The sequence below is a fragment of the Corvus moneduloides genome, chromosome 4 (genome assembly GCF_009650955.1).
Source record: "Corvus moneduloides isolate bCorMon1 chromosome 4, bCorMon1.pri, whole genome shotgun sequence".
Classification (NCBI taxonomy): Eukaryota; Metazoa; Chordata; class Aves; order Passeriformes; family Corvidae; genus Corvus; species Corvus moneduloides.
This window is the reverse complement of record NC_045479.1, coordinates 60,406,771-60,431,404: the sequence shown is the minus strand read 5'-3', so window position 1 is coordinate 60,431,404 and position 24,634 is coordinate 60,406,771. Positions and strand designations below refer to the sequence as shown.

The 24,634-nt window shown below is 40.3% G+C and overlaps 1 protein-coding gene across 4 annotated transcripts; it reads left to right on the top strand.

The window, feature by feature from the left end:
• On the top strand, window positions 1–24,634 carry ERGIC2 (ERGIC and golgi 2). Of its 4 annotated transcripts, XM_032107685.1 has the most exons (15): window positions 3,063–3,197; window positions 4,970–5,088; window positions 5,426–5,571; window positions 8,336–8,444; window positions 9,837–9,883; window positions 10,803–10,873; window positions 11,425–11,465; window positions 12,189–12,290; window positions 13,752–13,847; window positions 14,572–14,627; window positions 15,579–15,677; window positions 16,833–16,930; window positions 20,291–20,453; window positions 22,049–22,128; window positions 22,871–24,634. In XM_032107685.1, the coding sequence occupies exons 3-15, from the start codon at window positions 5,466–5,468 to the stop codon at window positions 22,934–22,936; spliced, it is 1,134 nt and encodes a 377-aa protein (XP_031963576.1). In that variant the 5' UTR covers window positions 3,063–3,197; window positions 4,970–5,088; window positions 5,426–5,465; the 3' UTR covers window positions 22,937–24,634. The 4 variants fall into 4 exon arrangements, with proteins under 4 accessions (XP_031963577.1, XP_031963576.1, XP_031963575.1 ...); XM_032107686.1 differs by lacking the exons at window positions 3,063–3,197; window positions 4,970–5,088 and adding an exon at window positions 1–225; XM_032107684.1 differs by lacking the exon at window positions 4,970–5,088.

Genomic DNA, 24,634 nt, shown 5'->3' with positions numbered 1-24,634 from the left:
ACAGACAGTACGGCCGCCGCTCTCCGCCCTCGTCGTCCCTTCACTGGCGCCCCTCACGCTATCCAATCTTTCCAGTCCTCACCTCTCAACCTCCAGGACTTTCTTCTCCTCCACCCCCTTTCTAGCCACTCCCATCGCTCATCTCCGTATTTGCTGTTCTGCACCTGTGTTTCCTCTGCTCCTCCTTCTCCTTTCTAAATGCCACCTCGATGCCTCCACGTTCCGGTAAAGCGGCTTCTCTCTGCTCTGAATCCCTGCCTCGCCTCACCCCCTGCAGGCGCTCCCGGCCGATCCCGCTTCTGCTATCTAGCCTTTCCCTCGCCCTTTCGCGCTAGCAAAATGCTTTTTCAGCTATCATGAACCACCTGTGCCGGCGACTGTAGCAGCAGTAAGCGATAGATAGGGGCTTGTGTTTAGTCTCGACATGCTTTATCCAGGTTTTTAACTTTAGTTTGTGTATCCTGCACACGGTTTTCAGCATTTTAACTACAACTTGAAGTGTGTTGAAGCGCAGGTGGGCGACATCTGTGCATGTTTACATTTGTTTCTCTTGTTTGGTCTACTACCGTCCTCTTTGTTATTGTCTTTGATATCAATGTTCTTCATAGCCCAGTACTGCTGGGAATTTTTTTTCTGTCCTACTTAATTTGTGGTTTGCTAAACTGTACGGATATGAGATGTGTGGTTTCCTCTCTTTGCACACATCAAGGGACTTCATAAATCACCAGTGTTTAGACGTGCTGGGTTTTGGGGGAAGACAGTTGTGTTTTTGCATAGGTGGCTACATTTAAGTCTCGGGGTGCTTTCGGAGCTTGTTAAAGACCGAACTGAAACAAATGTGTAAAGCAGCAGCTGCGGGGCAGCCCGTAGGGCTCACCTGCATGACTTGCTGTTGGCAGCTGGATTTCTTCCTCCTCATCAGGCTCCCTGAGGTTGTTTGGTAGATGCTTAGGGGCTGCCACGTCTTAGGTGTCATAAGGAGAGCAGAAAACGCACAGGGGCATAAGGAAAGGAGCACGGTTTGGAGTAGTCTGGTACTTGATGGGTGCAGTACAATCACTGTTATGTCTCTTTAGCACAGCGGAGTCGAATATATTGTGTTATTGTAATGGACAGGGTTATCACTATATAATTTTTCTCTGTTTTTCCCAAATTCTGATTTTTTTTCTGTATTTTCCTTCATAAAATCTCATGGAGACATCTGTAGTTACAAATAGGACTTTAGTGGTGCAAAACTGCAAGCAGTTTTGTCCCGTGCCACTTCTCTGTAAGAGGCATCTCAGTGTGGTGTTGAGCACTAAGGCTGAGCCCACGTTTGTCTGTGAGCAGACAAGATTGCTTTGCCCATGAGAACATCTGTTGAGCATCTCTGCACAGCTAATAACCAGATCGATCCGTTTCTCCTTCCCGAGCCTCAGTGCTGAGAGCATTTCAAGAGAAAACAGAGTTTAGCCAGAAAAATTCCTGGCTGCTGAATAATACCCTAGGACCTAAACATGTCAATGTAAGAGCTTAATGTGCTGTAGCTAAAGCTGCCTGCTCTTTCTGAGATGAGGGAACAAATGTACAGATAAACATATTTTTAGCCTGGGTATTTATCTCTTGTAATATCATACCCCCCCCCCCCCGCCTTTTTTCTTTCTGTCTGATCCAGTTGTTATTATAGTTGCTAAAATGATAGAAACAGACTGATCAGAATTCGGTGAGAACACTGGCATGTTGCTGCATGCTTTGTTTCCTTCCTGCCTATCCCTAAAAAGCAAAAAATACTCTGAATCTGTTTGTACTCCTTTCTCATTTCAGGCTCCTTTCATTGTCAAATGCTGTAGATACCCAAAAAGTTGTTTAATGCAAATTGTGTATACTTTGGCATGCTACTGAAACTGTTTGTCATGTATCTACCCTTTCCTCTAAACCATTAAAAAGAGCAAATCTGAATTAATGTTGTGGAATTCACCACTATCTGTGTTTCTAGAGTATGGGTTTTATTTGCTTGCCTCGTTACCAAAAATACTTCAGTCTCTTTTTTTTCCAATCTATGACTATAAATGTTAGTATATATATTTTTTAAACTTTATATGGAGCAATTTTTCTTAAATCATTTTGATATCATCTAAGATGTTAGTACTTCCTGGAAAATATCGGGAGAGCTCCCTTTTTGGCTGTAAAGTGTCTAGGATGGGTCAGCTCTGGGCAGGGTGGCAGTAGCATAAAGTAACCCCACGATAATCGACTTGGTATGTCTGTTTTGGTACCATCACAGACATAAAGCCTACTGGAGACCCTGGCACAGAGAATGAGAGAGCTGCTAAGATTGTAAGGAAAAATCGGGAGATAAACTAACGCTGCAGATACTAAGGCATAAAGCTTGTGGCGAGGCAGTGCCTAGTAGTTAACTCCACCAGCGCAGGGAAAAGGACTGAGATTTTGGGTATACATGAGCCCTCTTACTTTCTTCATTTCAGGTCTGACGATGGCTTGTGTGTTTAAAATCTTTCCTTCCCCACTATTGTAGCCCACTGCCTTAAAGTCTTTTCCTTCAACGTTAATCCAAGATACTGCCTCTTTTCAAATGCTGCCTGCTTCTATATTCTCAGTGTCCAAACCAGTATTAACACTGTAAGCCACGTGATAGTCGTTAATCAGTTTGCTTTGGAAGGTGCTTGATACACATCGCTTTAAACGATCGCTCAGTACCTCGCAGGGTCACAGATTCTCCGGAGCAGCACGTCCCTTCTGTCACGGCGGGGGTGGCATTGCCATGCCCGGGACCCCACGCGCCTGCGGGACCGGCTGCGGAGCTGTGCAGGAAGCCCTGCGAGCGGCGTGGGACCGCACTCCCTGCGGCTCCGGAGGCTCGGCCCGCGGTTGCTCGCGGCTCCGCTCCCCGGCAGGGGCCGGCAGCCGCCGCTCCCCGGGTGCCGCGGGGCGGGGCACGGCCCCCGCTGTGTCCATGTGCGCCCGTTCCTGCTCATCCCGGCGCATGCCCGAGGGGCTGCGAGCATGCGCGCAGGGGCGGGCGGGGCGCGCCGCCGCTCCCGTCGGCCCGCGGCTCCCGCCGGGCGTCGGCGGCGGAGCGAGCCCGCCCCGGCCGGCGGTGCCATGCTCAGCGGGGCGGGCGCCGGGCAGCGCGTTGCGGCTCGTCTTCCCGGACTGGCCTCGCCCGCGGCGCTGGGCAGCGGCGGCAGAAGCGAGAGGTAGGGGACGGCGGGGGCGCGGCCTGTCCCGTCCCGCGGCTGCCCGGTGCCTGGCGGAGGCCGGGAGCACCTGTGGCCCGCGCAGGTGTGTGGGCTCCGAGCTGGCGGCCGGAGCCTCCCTCGGCCTGGGCAGCCGGGACCGAGGCCCCGGGAGGGGGTTCAGGCGTGGGGCTGCTCCGCGCCCGTGGGAGCGGGTGTTGGGACGCGCCGGTAGCGGCTGTGTTGCCAAGTTATCCAAGGAAGCGAAAACCGCCCGAGCCCCTCGGGTGTGTCGGAGTTGCCGTGGCTTCGAGCGGGCCTCTGGTCTCGAGTGGCATTTGTGCTGTGCTTTGTCCCTTATTTAGCTTGTAATAATAATTATAACGTTTCTTAACGCAATTGGCTCTTGCATTCATAATCCCTTACTTTCATAGCAATGGACTCCAAGTTTTTTTGGCGTTTCTGTAGTACGTGTGTGGAGATGGGCAGGGGGAAGGGATCAGGTCTCCATCTGGGTTTGTAGCTGAAAGTGATTCTGTGTGGGATTAAAGAAACCAATGAACAGACTGCATACTTCTAGCTGGATTACAAAAATCCACGTGCTTACTGATGCAGGATGATTTAGAAAGTTTTTTAGTAAAGTGCTCTCAAGTTTCCTGTGTTTATCTTGTGCCTCTTTACGGTGTGCTGTTACACATACGATAACAGGGACGATATGCGGAAAATGAAATGGTGCTGTGTTGGCTTCATTGCTACGTGTGTAGGATAACAGGCAAGCCCCGCTGGTGTTTCCTCTGTGTTAACGAATGTTATGACTTCAGTCGTCGTGTCCAAGCAGCTGCTTTGCCTTATCTGTGCTCTGAAGTTTTCCAACTTTTTCTTGAGCTACTCTTGAGTTAATTCTTTAAAACGGTTATGTGGTGTAGTGAGGACAGAACCTTGCTTCCTGATGATTCTTTTTTATGCTGTATAACCAAAAGCCTGTTCCGGTGCCTGTCTTCTCTGCCCACTCCAACTGTGGTCCCTTTGAATCTTCTGCAACACACACGGTACCATTTTGTTGATCTCTGCAGCCTAGCCAAGTGCAGAGTCTGTGTCTGAAGTCAGTTTGTGTAATGAGAAAGTTGCAGGTATAGATGATTTTTCTTGTGTGAACTTTAATTTCCAGTAGAGCCTATTGCTTTGTTACTACATGGTACAAAGCCTGCTCAACACCAGGAAGGGGCAGAGCAGGGAATATATCTTGAGTAATTTCACTGGGATGCCAGAGACTTGATGTTCTCTTGAAACAGGGGAGATGAGTTCACAAATTTCTCTACAAGACGGTGATGATAACTGTCTTGTGTTAGCAGTGTGAGTTAGTTTGCCCACCTTATAGTGTTTAAATAGGGAACAATAAGATGACATTCTCAGAATGCAGTAAATGCATGTTGGTTTTCTTAGCTTCTGAAATTCAGGGTGAAGTTCAGCAGTTCCCCAGAAGAAAAACAACAGTGTCAACTTGTTAAACTTGTGGCATATTGGCAGGACCAGGTTGTGAGCATATTGCCATGATTTGGAAATGGTTCAAGACAGTATTTTCTGGGAAGGCTGCTTCTCTCAGCATCCTGCTGCTTGATATGACTCCAAGCAGAGATCATGGACAGAAATGATTCTGAAGGATGGAGTTAGGATTTGATCCGTGGCTTGCTTTGGGAGGTATTTTTTTAGAGGAAAAAAATGTTCATTTTATGATCATAATATTCTACACCTGTGAAAATGCAAAATGCACTTTTTTTTTTTTTTTTTTTTAGGATATAGTTTGTGGCCACATTGGCCAAATGTAGGAGCCCAGAGCAGTCTGATATCCTCTGAAGTTTATGCAGCCTATTACATATTTCCTCCTAAGTCAGTGACTTCTATGCGCTGTCAGGTCTGTTTAGCAAGTTTACTTCAAGATGGAGTTCAAATTTTCTTTTAAATTTAAAATGCAATATATTCACTACCAAAAAGAACTTAATTGAGAAAGACATTAATCATCATAATTAAATGGTGGATGTGCTGGATGTGGCTGGACTGTAAGCAGCGGTGTCCAGGCCAACTTTAACCATTTTGTTGAAGCAAGAATGACCATCCAGTTGTCTAGAGTGTGTTTCTTGAAAACATATTTCTGGGGTTTTAATGGCATTATTATTGCTTTATGTTAAAGCCAGTCAGTTTGAGCCATAGTGCTTGTGTCTTTTAATCACAACAATTTATTCTCAAATTAGAGGGAATATATGAAGGAGGAGGTGGAGGAGTGTTCTGAAGATGAGGCGACTGAATCGGAAGAAGACCTTGAATTTGATGAAAGAATTGGATGCCTTTCCAAAGGTTCCTGAAAGCTATGTGGAGACTTCAGCAAGTGGAGGCACAGGTAGGCCTTGTTGAGATGCTGATATTGACAGAAACTTCAGCACAAGGAAGACAGGCATCTGTGTTCACTTGAAACTAGCCAAAATTGGTTTCTTGAATTCTTTGGTGGACTGACAGAGCTCACCCCCTTGAAGTAAAGACATAATATCTTATCCAGACAGATGCATCCATCATTCATCTGAAGGGAGATTTTTGTCTAAAGCTGGTGAGACTCAGCCCAATGTAAAGGTTGGAAGTACAAACTCTAACCAGTTGCAACTGGAAGTGCCCTGTGCCAAGGCTGTAATAAAACTTTCTCATTTGTTGTCTCACCAAGTTCTTTTCTTGGTGTCAGGTTTCTGGGTGAGACTGAGTGAGCATGAGCTAAAATGATGGTGGGATTCAACACTATGCTTTTGCAAAAGAAGAAAAATTTTCTCTAGAGGCAGATAAATTGAGCATCAGGATGAAGAGCAGTTTTCTAAAGCTTTTGTCTTGAAGGTGTACTTGATTTTAAGAGTAAGGAAAGCCCTTTGAAGAACTAAACACTTTAATCCAGGACATGTGCTTGTACTGTCCCTATTAGTTACTTGAGCTTCTCTGAAAAAGCTGTAGCTGTGAAAAAGGCCTATCCTTATGTATCTGATCATAAAATTGTGTCTTTAAGCTGAGCTGAGTTACAGGAAGCCTGATCTGGAAGCAGTGACTTTATCTCTTGGACTATTGGAATTATTTGCAGATGGAAACTGCTAGCACTTAGAAATGGAGGACAAAAATATCTCTCATCTGTGATTATGCCTGAAACTCAGTTGAATAAAAAGTTCAAGAAGCAGTTGCAACCTACAGATAAGCCTTTGAAGTTGTTATGCCACTTGTAACGTAGAAGTATCAGAAGGATCTATATTACTTTGCTGTTTCCTCAAGTGCACTGTTAATAATTAAAGGATTATTGTATATAGAATAATCTCTAAGAAGTGTTTAAATAACTCTTTGTTAATGTTAGTCCCAGTTCCTGAGGAAACAAGTGTGTTGTTTCTATGGTGTAATTTGCATAAAACCACCAAATACTTAAAAAATCCTTTTCTGTAGTATAGCACCATCCTTCATGAGAACTTTGCTTCGGTGAGTGGTGTCTTAAGGATTTCTCAACACCAGAAGTTACTTTAACATTCTTTGGTTTTATCCCAGTAACTTTATAAATGACAATATAGAATTGTCTTTTTCTGTGCCATTATGAAATCTGAATAATTGTATTCCTGTTTCGTTCAGGATTAAAGTGTCAGGCTTACTTTCTGGTGTGATAGGGATCTAACACATACCAGGACTCTATTCTCAAACTTCCACTGCCTTCAAACTCATTGCAAAAGAAGTACTGGTCTCTCAAACAGGCTGAGAAGGGTCTGGGAGGCTCTGGGGCTGGGAGACCCTTCGGAAAAGAAAATTCTACAGGAGTTTATTTTCCTGTTCAGATTCACACATACCTTTGCTGAGAATTATTCAGAAAGCAGCTATGGCTCTAATTGTGTTTGTGTTGCTCTGGACAGCCTGTATGGCTCCAGCTTTCTTCTTGCATAGCCAGGGTGAGTCCAGCCTACTGGCTCCAAAAAACAATTGAGAGCTAGAATAATTAACTGTCTAGTGCAGTTGACATGAAGCGTTTTATATATGGGATTGTTACATAGTGTCAGCTGAAAGCTAGAACTGGAAACGTTGCTGATCAATGCAGCTGTCAACAGCTTCTTTCCTGATCCCCAAGAACAGTGCTCTTATTCCCTGCTCCCACCTCTGGCCTGTGGACCACTGTATAGTGAGCTGAAGCCTATCAACAATGAGCTTTTCTCAAGTTGCCCTTCACAGATTCCATAGAGATACTCCACAGAATGCAGATGAAAAAAATCTACAGTGCCAATAAGCTGTACAAATTGCTACTATGCTCCCTATCTGAAGTGTTTTCAAGCTTACAAAAGCCATGATTTAATAGAAAGGACACAGCAGGTGCTTCTGCGCATCTGTTACTGTGTTTCTGACTGTGCAGCAGGGTGATCTTCCCATTGCATGGTACAACTTTGCAAATGTGATGAGTAGGCTGCCTTGGAGATAAGTGAAGCACATGTACCACTAAAATACACCAATTAGTTTTCATCCTAAAAATAATTTCAAGTTCTTCACTTATTGGTAGAATGAATAGCTGCTTTTTGCTTGTTGCCAGAGGGAAAATTGTTTGAAATATTGGGGTGGGAGTCATGACTGTGCAGCTATACATAAGTAATATAATGCATATTATTTCTCTTGTCGGCTAGCTTCTCGAGTCTAAAACTTGATATAAAAAAATTGTTATAAAAACTTAACTTGTAGACAAGTGGAGGCTTGAAGGGATTTCAAGGTGCACTACCTTCTTCTTTCGTGTTGGAGGTTAGGTTTGAGTTTTCCTAGACCATCCCTGACAATGATTTGTGTGCGTTTTATATGTGGAGGAGGATATAGCCTGTTCTTAAACTTTCCGTACAGGGATTTCACAACCTCCTAATCATTCCAGTATTTGACTATACTTAAAAAGTAGTTTTTTGATGCAAAGGTAGGACTTCCTCTTTTCCACTCCTGTTTAAAAACAAATACTACTGGTATGAAAACAGCTCTCTAAGAGTAGTTTTTGGATTTATAAATCAAAGATACTAGTGTTGTACTGGTAATGCTCAACTTCTGGAATTGTTAGAATTTTGTTCTGCTTATGTTTCTGAATAGTATTTCTCACAGTCTGAATTTCTACTTTTTTTTCCTCTGACCAGTTTCTCTGATAGCATTTACAACAATCGCTTTCCTGACTATAATGGAGTTCATGGTGTACCGGGACACATGGATGAAATATGAATATGAAGTAGACAAGGATTTTACTAGGTAACATTATTTGTTATAATTCTTTTCAAAATGTTAGTTGCCTGCATTTCAGGAAAGAAGAGATTTAAAATGTTCATGTGACTTGAAAGCAATTTATAATTGAAATTACAGATTAAATACTACAGAGATTTGATTTTTCTTCTGTTGATTGATTTGGGGTTTTTTCTTTTATGTAATCTGTGAAGAAGATAAATTGAGCAATTCTGCAATGAAGAAGTTAAAATAGTATAGGTTTGTTATTGAAGGAGTTCCCTTAGGAATTATTTGCTAACAATTCAGAGAACACTGTAAGATGTAACTCTACATCTGGTAGATAAATCCCCCACACGCTGGCACCAGGCTTTCTCTAGTGCATACAGTTAGTATGTTGCCATTATACTTTGTGCTGCTGGAGGTGAACCTCAGAATTTGTCTGCATTATCTAGAGGTTGCTCCTGATTTTGTCTCCAGTTACAGCCCCCCTGAAGATGTGTTTGCTGATGGTTTCATGTGCCTCTCTGGACTGTGTTTGCCTTTCTTCCAGAGCTGAGTCCCTGTGAAGTTAATGCAGATTTTGTGCCCTGAACACCTTTAAATGTCATGTGTCTGGAACTGAAATAACTTTAAAAGCTGTTTAAGTAGTTGCTGTGGTAACAAGCTAAAGATACGTATATTAATTGGATGTCTTGTACATCAGAAATAACAAAGGTTTCTGTGATGGAGGAAAAAAAAAAAGAAAAAGGAGATGCATCAAAAACTCGGATAATAGTAAATCCGTTCAGACAGCTGGGATTTCACATTTAGGTCTTTGCTAAAGTGGGTTATATCCCAAGTGAAGCTATCACACGGGAAGGGTAGTCTGTCAGTTAAGAGACTGTTACGGGATTTGGGATATGTCCTGCTACACATCTCCCAGTTTGACTGTGGGCTAATCACTCAGCCTGTGGTTCTTGACAATTTGAACCAATGGAGACGTCTCCTCTCTACTGACCCTGTCTGACCCCAAGTTGAGCCATTGTTGAATCCCTTGCTTATGCGATTTGCTTGTGGCCAGCTAAGTCCCAGAGGAAGCTCCCTGAGAGCAGAATCCTGTGACTATAGTGGGGAGATTTATTCCTTATAGTTCAGGTGATTTTTGTGAAACTTAACATGAAAACCAATAGGAAATGCCCAGAACATTGGGGAATGCCACACAATCAGACTTTTGGTGTGATGGAGGTTATCTCTTAAGTTACAAATGCTTTAATGTGCTCCAAAAATCCATGTTGCTTCACTCACATTTTAAACAGCTTTATATTTATTGGTATAGATTGTGGTACTTGACTGTGTTTCTGCAAGTAGTCTGAGATTTTTTTCTTGATCCTTTTATTCAGTGTTACTTAATAGATTTTTGCCTTTTTTTTTTCTTTCCAGTAAATTAAGGATCAATATTGATATTACAGTTGCCATGAGGTGTCAGTGTAAGTATTCCATCAATGAAGGTTTTTAAACACTTCAGAGCCTCTTTAGAGAACACACTTGCTCACAATGTAGTTGGATACCGTTCAAAATATTTTACCAGTGTCATTTCTTCTGATCTTAATGGCATGTAGTGATCTTAATGGCATGACTCATTGAAAGAATTGGTAAGAAATGTGAAGAAGAATATCTGTGTCATCTCACTCGCATCTCACAGAACCTTGCTTTGTCTGTCAGCAGGAACAGGATCTGTTGTTCCACTCTCTTCTTAGTTTGTGAGACACAACTCAGCAGCAGGAATTTATAACAATTTTTATTTATTTATGAACCTTGGCTATATTAAGCTGGTCTGCTGTTTAACAGCACTGAAACCATCACATAATTTCACCCTCATGAACATAAGAGGGATGCCTTCCATATTAAAGGCAATACTTATTATTATTCTGACATCATTTAGGTAATGAACCATTATTGTGTTCAGTCTTGCTTGTCCTGGACTGAGAGAAGAGAGAATACTACTTCTACCAGGAATGCAAGCAAATTTTCAGGACTCACTTTTTTTGGCTAGTTTAAACCTTGCATTAATTGTATGATACGTCAGTGGGTTTGGGGGTTTTTTTGGTCTCTATTCAGTGCTTGTAAAACAGGAGAAAATATTTATGCATAGCAGATCTTAGAAAGCTTGTATGTATGGTTTATACAACTTCTCTGTAGGTGTTAAAAATCAGTGAGAAAATACTGCGGATCTGAGGACTTTTTGGTCAATGTCCATCAGCTCATATTGAAGGTTAAATAGGTTGAAGGAACAATAACATATACTGAAGTTTACCACTGTACTGTGAAACTTTCTACTTGATTTTTTTTTTTTTTGCTTGTCTCTGATCATCTGTGCAACTTAATATTTCTCCCTGTTTAAAATAGATGTGGGGGCTGATGTTCTGGATTTAGCAGAAACAATGGTTGCCTCTGCAGATGGGTTAATCTATGAACCAGTAAGTTGATTCTTACCTTTTTATTTAGAAACTGAATTCCTTTTGGTGCAAAGCACTATGGGGCCAGTTCACTTGCTTGTGTTTTTTTTTTTCTCCACCAACCTCTTAGAGAAACATTCTGTTGTTGATCTCTTTTGGCCATAGCTTCTGAGTACATTTGAGCATTAATTGCAATTGAATTTACTGAGTACATTTGCCTTAACCAACTTGGTGAACAGATGTTACTAGTGATCCTCTAATGCTGATGAAGTATAGCAGGTGTGTTGGCTTGTCTTTAGTTCTTCATGTGGGATGATCCTAGAAATAAACAACCTGCACTTGGACCCCTGTCTTCCAAAGATTGCTCCTTTGCAATTCAGGGTGGGAAGGGATGGAAATTTTTATACTTGAACACAAAATGTATTCTTTAAACTGCAAAGTGCTTTCATAAACTAGTCTGTGTTATCAAGTGTGAAGTTGATTATAACTATTCCCACACCCCAATTCTCTTCTGGGTTTCATGGAAAGGGTGCTTTCTGTGTGTTTTATTAGATGTGTTATTTTTGTTTCAGGTAGTATTTGAGCTCACCCCACAACAAAAAGAATTGCAAAGGTAAAGCACTGAGATGCATGTTTATGTTTGTATTATTTGTACTGGAAGGGATTTTGAAGTACACCAGAGCTACATGACTCAGCTATGTCTTGGGTCTACCAGCACCTGCTTGTAATTTAAGAATGCAAACCTGCAAAAGATACTAAGTTACTTTGCTTTCCTCATTATTTAAGACCTCTGTTATGGAGAAAGAAAATTTACTTTGGACTTACCTGTTGATTTGGGTCAGGCAGTTGCAAGCCAAGGTGTATGGACTCCCTCAGCTTCTGTTTCCAAATGAATGCTTGGTAGCACAAGTTAAAATTATGGGATCAAGTATGTAAAATAGATATCTAAATGTCAAAGCTGAGCTGTAGTAACAAATTGGCATATTCTTGCAGAAACAAATTAATTATTTCCTATAATTTAATCGACACGGTGTTTATCCCTTAAACTGTAATAGCCTGGCATTGTGTGTGCCCACTGTACTGATAGTCTTGTAATAGAACTGAAGCTTTTTTGGGGGTCTGGATAGTTCTGGTGTTTTGGTAACACACTGCTGTGAACACCTGAGCTTTAAATTCTGTATAAAATATTATTCCCAAAGTTTAATGCAATGCTTTAATACTGTCATCAACTTTGTTAACTTCTTGATTTGCAACCTGCAATTGAAGCCAATAATTAATTGTGAAGCTAGATTTTGTTTTACTGTTGCATGCTTTCACACTTGTCTCTGATCTTTAGGATGCTTCAACTAATTCAGAGTAGGCTGCAGGAAGAACACTCTCTTCAAGATGTGATATTCAAAAGTGCTTTTAAAAGTGCTTCTACAGCACTGCCACCACGGTAAGAAAAACTGGGATTTTGAGTCATTATTCCCCTTTCCTCCAACCCTATATAATTAGACTTAACATTTTATTGTGGTTATGATTCCACCCCACCCCCAGAAGACAAGGTTGTAAGAAAAGATCCTGCTGCTTTTTAATGAATTTTGAAGTAGTGTGCTTGATACTTGCTTTAGAGAGCTGTTGTTTTATGAAAACCTCTGGGGTTTCCAACCTGGAGAAGGTTTCCAGGTTTCGTGTGTGTGCTTGCACGTACATATACAGACACAAAACTAAATATATGCACACACCTTTTTATTTCATTTGGTCTGATGCTTCCTTCTTAATGGGAATTGGAAATGCCAGACCAATACTAAACAAGAGCCCTTTTTTTGAACTACCTTTCTGTCCAGCAGCTCTTAAAAGCAGTGCTACTATTGCCTTCGTCTTAATGCTTCATAGTTTTAAATGAATCAATCTTTGAATACGAATGTGTTTCATTAGTAAATTCCTGTGTCTAAGATAAGATTGTGTGGAGAAACCTTGCTGTTTTCACTTAATTCCAGCTACCCACAAATGTTGAGATATTAGTGCATAGAATATTTGTTCTGCTGAATCTAGATGCTATGTGATTGTATTTTTTTTCCCCCGGGGGAAACACTTTCTACATGAAAGCTGAAATTCTCTCTACTTAAAAACAGAAACAGCAGCAAACAAAAAATACTGAATAAAACAAAACAGACACCAAAGCTGCCATGCACACTCTCTGTGTTGTAATCTCCCTGTCTGAGGACCAAATACATTGTTTCTCCTAAGGCAACCCTGAAGATGGCTCAAAAAATCTTTTTTTCTCAATTGCTTGATGTTTTCAGATTAATTAAGTCCTTCTGTGCCTCTGTGTTCCTTGTTAGTGCAATATTTGAAATGGTATTTATGCTTGAGATGTGTTTAAAAAAATTTTGTTTTCATTTTCCTCTAAGGAGCAGATTTGGAAATACATTCTTGTGTTGTGGACATCACAACATGAGTGGGGAGTGGAAGCTTTCATAAAAAATAAATGTTGAAAGCTCTTCTTGCTGTGTTGTTAATGTGACCAAAATTTATTTGGTTCTGTTCATTGTAGCATTAAAATTTTCCCAAGGAGCCATTTTTGGTAGAAGGAAGTGGGAAAATAAACATCCTTGGGGCAGATATACTTATGGTCTAATATTTTCTGTTCATGTGTTCAGATATTGTAAGCCAGTGTTGTAGGCCAGATCTCTGAATACAAGTATGAATGAAAGCTCCTTGGTTTCATCAAACTGATCTTTACTAGTTTCCCTCCCTTCTGCCATCTTTGCTATAATTCCGGAATACGGTAAGGACAGGTAGATGATAATGCTGGATCTTTATGCTAGGAAAAAGAGATCTAACTGTACTGCTGTTATTTCTGCTAGATAGTGAATATTCTCAAGTACTTCCAATGTTGTTTTTATTTGAACAGGGAAGATAATTCATTACAGTCTCCAGATGCATGCAGAATTCATGGTCATCTCTATGTCAATAAAGTGGCAGGGAACTTTCACATAACTGTGGGCAAGTATGTTCTGTTCAATTCCTGAAAATAATCCCTTGACTTCTACATTTTGTATAGTGCATGTATGTATATAAGTGTGTGTGCTTTTACACTTCAGTTAATGACTGGGTTTTATTGACCCTTCTGTACTCATGCTTGGTATTTTTTTCCATAATAGCTTTTCTTGCACAGTTAATTTCCTTCATGAATTACTGAAACCGTGCAGTGAATTGCTGCATGTAATGTAGTCATTATGAATTCCAGTGTTTTACAGGATGGAAACTCTTGAAAATTGCTTTGTCAGAGAGCAGATACAGAGTGCAGTTAACTTGCTTACTCATAGAACAAATATTGTCAAACTTTTGTTAGTGATTTGAGCAGTTCTGCAGCTTTTCATATAGTAGGACTTGGTGACTCTTCCAAAAGCACAGTTACTTGATGTATTTTTGATATTTCTGATAATGCAAGACACTAATTTTCTGTAAGAGGGTTTTTGTCAGTCCAAGATTTCTGACCTTACTGTTCAGTCTGTCTGTACTTGACAGTAATAAAAATGTCATATTTGGGTTTTATGTAGATATACACAATAGATACCAGTTTTTAAAACGTGTATATGTTACATATATGTTATGTTATACATATGTGCATATGTACATGTTTTATAAAGTATTTATTGAAATAGAGGAGGAAAGGTAATTTTTCTGCATAGTCCTGTGTGGATTCATAAAACATTTGTTGCTTTCTTCAGGGCAATACCACACCCTCGAGGCCATGCGCACTTGGCAGCCCTTGTAAGCCATGAGTGTAAGTTCCTTCTGTCATCTCCATACCAACATACATGATTTCAGTCAGACTGCTGTCTCCTAGTTCATGTTAGGTTGTTTTAAAGATACTCTAGCTGTGCAATTGCACTGCAAAATAAAAGTGAAGAATATTCTTTGCAATGGTCTGATTCAGTAGCAACTTAGTTTCATACATTTAACACTATTAGGATTATCTTTAGGTTGCTTCTGTAGTAATGATAACACTGGAATTTCAGATATATTTTGTTGTAACATAGACACCATTTAAAATTTCTGTATTCAGTCCAAACTACGTCTTTCCTTGAAGACCTTTTTAAAAGGTTAAAAATTTCTGACCTTTGTCCTTAGAAACCTAATTTTTGGATTATGAGTCTAGATATTAAATGTCTGTTGCTGTCTTACTTAATGTGAGGCAAAGGTGACTTACTGTGAAAAATTAACTTGGTTAAACCAGTTACAGTTGGTTAAACCTCCAAATGTCTGCCCATGAGTTAATGTTAACACAACTTCAATAATTTTATAGATCTTAAGTACTTGCAAAATAGCAGTGTAGTAACTTGGAAACTGCCTCATACTTCTTCTGTACATTTGATTTATGAAATTTTAATCTTTTTAATGCAATTGCTTACAAGAACCTGAACTGTAGAATAATGTAAGTATTTGGCGAACTAGAAATTCCCTGTTATAAAATTATAACTGTTCAGCTCCACCATTGATTCAAATATAGTTACAATTTGGTTTTGAAGCTCTTTTCTAGAGAAATTTAACTTTTTTGTTAAATAATTTGGATTTGAGTTTTCTTTGAAATGTGGGTAGATCCAATGATGTGTACAGTGGTGTTTGGTAAATGCATTAATTAGAATATTTCCGTGTCAGAAATGGGTGCATCTTATTCTCTAAGTACAGAATCTCATAGTTTAAATATGCTTCATTTCTCTGTATTGTCTTTCAGCCTATAACTTCTCCCATAGAATAGATCATTTGTCATTTGGAGAGCTAATTCCAGGAATTATTAATCCTTTGGATGGAACAGAAAAAATTGCATCAGATCGTAAGTGTTGTGTGTTTAAAAAGCATCTTGTTTTCTAGGGTTTTCCAATAGTTACATTTTAAGTTTATCATTTTTCATGAATGTTGTGATTGACAAGCAGCATGTAAGGCTAAATTTGGTAGTGAGCAATGCCCTGTTCAGTTATCCATGTGACATCTTAAATGGGCATTTTTTTTCTAATATGTGCACTGCTGTTCTATGCTGTTTCCCTGAAGACAATTTGTGGTTTTTTCCAGGTGTTACATTGAAGTTACACTATGTCTGACCATATTGCAGCAGTATGTTACAGTTGAGAATCATAGATCTGACTGTTGTCATAATGGGGAAAAATAAGCCTGATTTGGTTTGAAAAATAGCACCAGGAGTCTTGGATTCTATTCCTGTATTTGGTTTGTCCCTTCCACAGTGTATTTTGTGAGACTACTACAGGATGGGTTTGTGTAGCACTTTGTTTCCTCATGTATAAATAAAGGAGAGTAGTAATCTGCCTCATCCCATCACTGGCATTCCCTGTGAGAGTGAACCCCAGAACCTTCTGGAGTTGCTGTTATCTCAAAGGCAGCCAGTTCCTTGGCTATTACCGCCAGAATGGTTTTTGTGTAGTTGAAATAAATTGCTTCAGTCAATTGGTGTTTGTTCCCGTAGGGAATTGCACAAAGACACAGCAATCAAGTGCATGAGCATGTTGATGGCCCTGGAAGAATTCTCTAGAAGTGTAATTGAGAGAAAAGCTGTAACCGGTTTAGAAGGACTTCCAGCACTGTAGATAAAATTCAGTGGCTAAAATTTATTCAGACCACTGTGAGATATGTATTTATCATGAAACGTGTGACAATGTGAAACTCGTTCTAGTGCCCCGGAAAACACTACCTGTCCATTTCATTTGAAGCTTTGAGTGGCCTGACCTTAATGAGTCTTTTCATTACATAGGAAAAATACAAATTTCTGAGTATAAATGGGACATATGTCTTTTCCATGGAAACTAACTTTGTTTGTAGAGATGGTGCTGAAGTAGTTTTGGCAGTGCTGGCATTCCTTGAAGAATGTCCCAAGTGCAAATGGCTTAGATGATTTATTATTTCTTTGATTTATTTGTGAATATCTCAGATGGCCTCTGTTCTTGATTCAACAGTTAAGATTTTTTTTTTCTTCTAGACAACCAGATGTTCCAGTATTTTATCACAGTTGTGCCAACCAAACTCCATACATATAAAATTTCAGCAGAAACTCATCAATTTTCAGTAACAGAAAGGGTAAGTAGAAGAAAGTAAAAAAACATGGAGATGAAAAATCTAAAAGTGATTGTTCATGACAAAAGTTCAAATGTGAAGGTTTTGAATAGTACTCTAGCATGAAGAGACAGTTTGTAGAACATTCTAGTACACTAGATTTATCATACAGCAGTGATGGTAAAATATATATATATATATATGCTTGGTGATACATGCAAACTTCTATTAATGTTTTGCATCTGTAGATCTGGAGTCTGATATTAAAATTAATGATAAATAGACAGTAATTTCCATTTCACTGGATGCTAATAGTGGTGGTGGTGAAATCCTCCAAGTTTTAGGTCTGTAACCTAGTGTGTAGCTTTACAAATATTTAATTCACCTTTAGCTTTTTATCCGTGTGGGAAGCAAACAAAAAGATGCAGCTCACTTTAATATCATGAACTTGGTTGTGGAATGTAAGAAATGGAAACAGAGGTAGTTTGTGTGAAAAACTGATTACACAGTAAGTGTCTCAGCTGTCTTTTAACCTTTGTTGAACCACCAAATTTAATTACTCTCAAAACAAGAGAACTTCCATTTCTGGGTTTTGGAAGGCTTTTAATTATGAATCCATAACAAAGGTAGTTAATGGAGCATAGCATATATCATAAAGTACTAATTTTAAAGACTGCTGTGAATAGGAAAAAAGCCTTGGGTGTACTGGCTACATGTCTTATTTTCAGAGATTGAACTCTGTTTTCATCTTCTATTCAAAAGCCGAAGAAAAAAATCTTTGTGAAAAGTTTAATTAAAAATGACAGATGAAGTGGGAAGAAAGCCTTGGGTTGAAAGAAAATATGGGGATTAGTAGGATGGCAGTTCACTGTATTGCAGCTTGTGATGTTCTCCAAGGGAGAAGGATTTTTTATTTCCTCACAATTCCATATTGTGCTTCTGAAAATACAGAGGTAGGGGAAGTAGAGTAGAGGTGATGTCTTGATGTTCAACTTCGGACATGCAGGCCACCGAAGGGAAAGGTTTGCTCCAAAACTCTTGAAAGCTGGACTAAAGAGAGAATGAGGAGGAATTTCACAATGCAGTATACTCCCACCTCCTGCTGGTTTAGCAATCTGCTTTGTGTTTTCTCTGCGCAATCTGCAACAACTAAAGCATTCCTTAGACCTCTGGATGTCAGTCAACAGCTTATCTTATTTATTATTCCTTTTTTTTAAATCTTGTATTCATTCAATTTTTCTCTCTTCCTGTGTAACGATGGTTCTGTCAATTAACTGTCCAGTCTAAGTTGGCTCTTCAGTTTTTTGTGGGGATGTATTTTTATGGAAGTTGCTACAACCACAGCTTACTTGGGAGAAAAGCCTGTGAATAATGGAGGTAAAGTGGCATTTTGTACTTGTTTGCTCTTGCTGCCTCAGTAGGCAACCCTGTTGCCTTCCAAAGCTTATTTGTGTTTAATCGTAGGGAACCAAATACTCTTATTAGATGAGCTGGGAAGGGTTGCTAAGAACAACTGTTCACTGAACACCTTGGTGCATTTATTTTGTCAAAGTAGGCACGTATGCAGACATGGAAAATGGTGGTCAGATGGCCACAGCTAGAACGTGAATGCAGTGAGGTTTAATTGCCAGTGGTGGGCACACGGGGAGGCAGAGTTTGAGAAGTGTGGGCTGAATCTTCTCCACTATTCTTGATGTTTGAGATACTGTAGTTATCTATGTTAAAAAGATTTAATTCTAGCAAGGCTTCACCGAACTATCTGATGCAAGGTTAGTTGTTTTCAGCAGATTTTAGCAATCAAAAGTTAAATCTTCTGCAGCAGTAGAAGCTGAAAGCAGATCAAAATGGTTTGCAGAAAAAGAATTCTGTTTCTTTTAAGGGTGGATTTTGTGTGTTCTCTTTAACTTCACATTCTTTTTTCACCATTTGACCTCAAAAGACTAGTAAGGCTTAGGGAAATAACAGAGGAAAAGCAAACAAAAAATAGTTTTTTCCTTTGCCAGTGGCAAGGTTCTGTTTAACTACCTTCAGTCTTCTCTTCCTTTTTAGTATGACTGATCATCCATCTCTAAATGCTGTCAGTTGTCATGCTTTGAAATGTGGAAAGCATTCTCCACTGGTTTGTTTTGTTATTTAGCCATTGCAAAGTTTTTGGGACCCGTTATCATTACTGATACATGATTTTGACATCCTTTTAACTTTGGTGTGGTAGCATAAAAAGTAGTATGGTTTATGACAGTATTAGCTAACCGAAGAAGTTGCCTAATCTGTGTTTACCAAAGTGGTATTCTGCTTTTTATTTTGTATTGTAGTCTGCATGTTTTTTCGAGCACAAACTGTTACATCTACAGAGAAATGGAGCTGTGATATATTGCTTTTCTGTTCAGTCCTGCTTATCTTGTCTTCTCAGTTCTTACTAGCTTAGGCATGGCTGAGTTTGTCTTCAGTCAGTTATGTTCTTTTCTGCTGTCCTTGTATATTTTCAGCCAGACTTACATGGCAGTACATTTATCAACACTTTTCACTAACAACAAAATGACAGCAAACTTTTGAAAGAAGCTTGTGTTGAGGTGTTGTCTCCTGAAACCTTTTTATAAAAGTAGGTATTTATAGCAGCCACACTCTCCTCTTTGGTGTCTTTTGGTTTGAGATTTTGGGCAAATGAAAAGAAACTAGAAATTTCTCAGATTAGGACTGAGGTGCCTGGTAGTTACAGCAAGTTTGGGGTGTTTATTTATTTATTGAGGTGTATTTCTCGCTGTGTGACTGTTGTCTGATATGACGTAACTGACAAAAGGTTTGAAAAGAGGCTTTTGCCAAGAAATGTTGGACCAGATGTTCCTCGAGGTGCCTTCCAACCTGGTATTCTGTGATTTATATAAACCCTCTGGTTTTATATATACCTTAGCCATTGCTAAGGTTGTTCAACAACTTAAATCTCATGAAGGTTTCACCCTGAGTTAAGTGATTCATAGTAGCTGATAAAGTAGGAAGAGTTGTGACAAGTATTACACCAGTGCACTCGCTGGAGTTCAGCAGCCTAGGCCAAGACTGTGGCATTATCCTCATAGGTACCAACACCAATCCAGTTATAAAAATCTTTGTTTAAAGGACCATGTGAGCAAGTCTTGAGAGAATAGTACCAAAGCACAATAGTGAATATTGATATGCAGCACAGCAGACCAGTGACCAGGAAAGTAAATTTCTACTTCATGGTGTCTGACTTTTTAGAAGGTACTGGTCAAAGTGACCTTGATATTCTCTGGTCTTCTGTTCATTGCTAACTCTGATTAAATAACTCTTTGTCATCCCCTCTTGTAAGACTGGTTTTCTTGTGACTAATTAACAAGTGTGACTAACAAGTGTTTCTGTCTTTTCTTTCAGGAAAGAGTAATTAACCATGCAGCTGGCAGCCATGGGGTGTCAGGAATATTCATGAAATACGACATCAGTTCACTTATGGTGACAGTGACAGAAGAACACATGCCTTTTTGGCAGTTCTTAGTGAGGCTCTGTGGCATTATTGGGGGAATTTTTTCAACTACAGGTGATTATCAGTGCCTTTCTTCTAAAGTTCTATCACAATTTTTTTTTAAATCATGGTGATTGCTATGGATAAACTAGAGGGGAGTCCTCTTAACAGGTTTAAGACAAAGTGCTCATTTGTGTGCATTGAAATGTGTCATGAAAGCTACTCAGTTCTGGTGTCCCAATGCGGCATTTCTGGTGTTCTGAGGGTCTTTTGTTTCCTTTTTGGTAACTATAGTGTCGCAATGACCGCCACTGACCACTGCCCAGGCTAGCTCCTGCGGTGTGCAACAGGAGTGGGGAGCAGCTGGAGGCTCTTGGCTTTAAAGCTGCTCCTCGGGAGTTCAGCTCTGCCCGGGGGAGCTGAAGCTCCAGGCACAGTGGCTGTCAGCAGTCCCGACGAGGGAGAGGATAAAAAGTAGCAAGGAGGCTTGCCACACGGGATAATCCAAGTTTACTGGAGGCAACCCACAGGAGACAAGCCTCGAGTAGCTCCAGGGAACCTCTTTTAAAGGGAGGTGGTACAATGGGGATGGCTTAAGTGGGGACCAATAGAAATCTCTAAGGGAGGGATATGGACGAGGATAGACATTTCCTTGGGCCAATAGCCCCAAGGGGAGGAGGGAAAGGGATCACATGCCCCAATGGGACATCGAGGTTTAGGGGATTTCCAAAGGGGGAGGTATCTAGAGGGGTGGGGTCTCGGGGGATTGATGGGGACCATATAAGGGTAAATTGGGAGGTTTCAGATGATGGACACCGAACCTTCGGGAACAACAGGAGGGGTTTGGGTGATTGATAGGGAAAGAGCCAGAACAAGGGGAGGAGAACAACCATGTGGGAGCACCAGGGGAGCGGCTTGGGTCTGGGGCAAACCAACTGGGAATAGGAGTGGGGAAGGTAGGGATGAACCACTGGGGTACAGAAAACTTATATAAAAATACAATAAAGGTATCTCATCACCACACTATAGCATAGTTTATTTACTTCTGGAAGAGCAAGGCTACATCTGTTTATAGATACATAGATATCTATGTATATATACACAGACACACATACTGGTATTCTGTGTATTTCCTATAGTTGGGATCCAGTAATTAAATCACTGACAAAAGTTGAGATAAAATTTCCATCTGAAGTAATTGGGAAGGTTTTCCTTATCAATTTACTGCTGGATTTGCTTCATCAAAGAGAATAAACTAAATTGAAAAGGCAGAATTCACTTACTGGTCAAGACATGAGGGTATCTGGATTACAAGTTCTTTCTTTCCTTGGCTCTCATTGGAAGAGAGCTCAGTAAAGAGACTTTGAACTAAGAGCTGCTTTTCAAAGTAGATGTTTCTGTCCCTCACAATGTATTTTCACCCATGAAAGCTGGCAGAGGGAATTGCGTTTACTTGGGAGCTCTGCTTTCTCGATGCATTTCAGAATGTTAGAATTCTGCCCTGCCCTGCCCTTGATATTTCCTTTCTTCATGTTAATTTCTCAGTGTTTTATGTATGGGTTTACTGCACTGTGTCCTGTGTAAGTATGGTGTATAGCTTTGTTGTAATGCTTCCATAAATAATACATTTTTACTACTGGTGACAATTTAAATGTTGTTTGACATTGCAGGAATTTTACATGGTATTGGAAGATTTGTAGCAGAAATTATTTTTTGCCGTTTTAGACTGGGCTCTTACAGATCCACATCGGTAAGGAAAAAACTTCCTCTAAGTATTTCTTTAAGTGGTACAGCTGAGGATGGATGATAAGGACAGCTTTGGGACTTGGTCCCAGGAGAATTTAAGATATTTGCAATAAACCCTCCCCTTGATACGCACATTAGCAGAGATTCAACAGCTTTTAAAAATAGTTGGAAAACCTAAAATGTAAAGAAGCAGAGTTCTCTAACAAGCTGAATTAATGCAGCTGAGTCTCTTAAATGTCCTATATTCCCTTCATTGTCCTTATTATATTCTTAAATTTTTTCATATTGCTCCAAAAATTACGTGTTTCCCAGGCCTGGTCTCTCTCCTTGTCCCAGTTTTGGTTTCACATGTCCTTTTGCTTGGCCTGCACACTGAAAAAGAGGCATTGTGTGCTGCAGGGGTTCAGTGATGCTCCTTCACCTTTCCCTTCATTAGGCAATAACAGGATTGCTTCTCTAGTAACTACTTGATTTTATATTTTATTTTTCCCATTTAAGCCAGTAGATATCCTTTTGAGACCTCTGCCTTTCTCTCAAATTTGGTTGAAGTTTGCCAGTTGGCAAGGTTATGTGAGTGAGGAGAGAGGAAGGAAGGCAACCAAATTTGTATAATATTTATATGAGAGGCCAGGTAAAATGCATCCAGGAAATGCTCAAGAATAAAGAAGTGTGTGTTTTTGAGGAGGGAGGGTGGAGATTCTGTGTCTGGTCAAGCCATTAATAACACCTTGTTCTTGTTTCACTAGGTCCCACTTCCTGATGGCCACACAAGCAACCACTTACCTCTAATTACAGAAAATAGTATACATTAGCCTCCTGAGAATTTTCTTTCTTCCTGCCTGATACAGACTTTTTGTAATAAAGAAAACATTGTGCAATATGCTGAGACAGTGCTGATGGGCAGCAAAAACAATGAAGCCTTTACAAAAAAACCCTCCAACAAAATAATTTGTGTAATTTTTTGTCTTTGAGTGCACATGGAGACATAGGAAACTGTGAGCCCCGTGACGTGGATGATCTGGAGAGTGAAGGAGTTTTGCTGCCAGCACGGTATTTGTGGTCAAGTTGAACGTCTTTGTGGTGGCTGCCCGTGACCACTGAAGCATCTTAGTGATCCCTGGGAAGGCTGCAGGCCCCAAGGAGAAAAGAGTACGAAGTGGGATGTGTGGAAGGGCTGGCAGCAGCCACAGAGGAACAGTAACAGAGCTGGGGTTTCTCTCAAGTGTGCAAATGGGGGATTGGCTTTTCTTGTTCTTTTATAATGCTGGGGCTGAGGGCTAAGACATCTTTCATACAGCTGGGGAGTGATCCTAGAAAATCCTGAAGAAGAGGGGAATGAGAGAGAACTTGGTGAGTAAGATGCAGCCCAAGCCATGATGTTGGTCACAGCCACTGCCTTTCTGCAGCCGCAACCATTCCTTAGTGGAAGAAGCATGTGGAGCAGAGGAGTTCCTCTGTATGATCACACAGCCACTGTGCCAGCAGTGAAAGTGTCACTTCTGGCATTGGTGTGGAAGTGCCCAAGGACTCCAAGAATGTGCTCCAGCCTGCACAGCTTTTAGACTTGGAATAGGAAGCCCTCTAAGTAAGGGCTTTTGACTGTAGTTTTGATAAAAGACAAGACTCCCTAGTAAAAAAATGAGGAAATCTTTGTATGCCTCATTCTTGGTAAAGAAATTGCTTTGATGGAATCTTTGTTGTACCTGTGCTGCTCATGTGGGAGCCATGGGAGCATTCACATCCTGGAAATGGACGGGGGAAAAGGAAGAAGGGGGCAAGAAGCTGCCAGTTCAGAGCAGTTGGGAGGCCTGCTAGGCCAGGTAGGGAGTTGGTAGTAGGGGACTTCAGGGAATCCGAATCATATGGCTGCAGACAGGTGATGAGACAGGATCTGCAGAACTAATCCTTGCTGTTCTTGAAGGGTTTTGTAAATTAAATGAAGAGAGCAATATTGTATTGTAAATATGCTACTGAGAAAGAATGTTATTAATGCAAATGGTGCTTTGAGAAACTGAACATCATGGTACTGCTGAACCACTGGTAGACACCTATGGTTGAACAGTTAACTCCACCAGTGTAAAAAATTATTAATATGATTCCTTCTCAGCAAAACTGGTTTAACAATGTTAGAAGATAATGCTGATCCTGGCCTTACTCAGCATGGAATTAATATTTTAATTAAGAGGACTGATTACAGAAAAATAAAAATTTCTGTGGTGGTGTCAGATTTTGCTGACTTCCATTAATGTACTTTATAGGACACTTGGACTTTGTTGATGAGCATAGTGTTAATAACACAGCTGATGTGCTATGCAAAGCAAAGGGCTTCCTAAAAAGAAATGAAATAGTAAATAAAATGTGGGAAATAAGGAAAGACTTCTGTTGAATTTGGCTATGGAGAAAAACGTTCAAGGAAGCCAGGTCCTTGGAGTTGAGAGCCAGGTTTGGGATTTTCTCTTTTGTGCTTTGTTTTTTTAACATTGATTAAAACTCCAGCAACTTGAGAAACA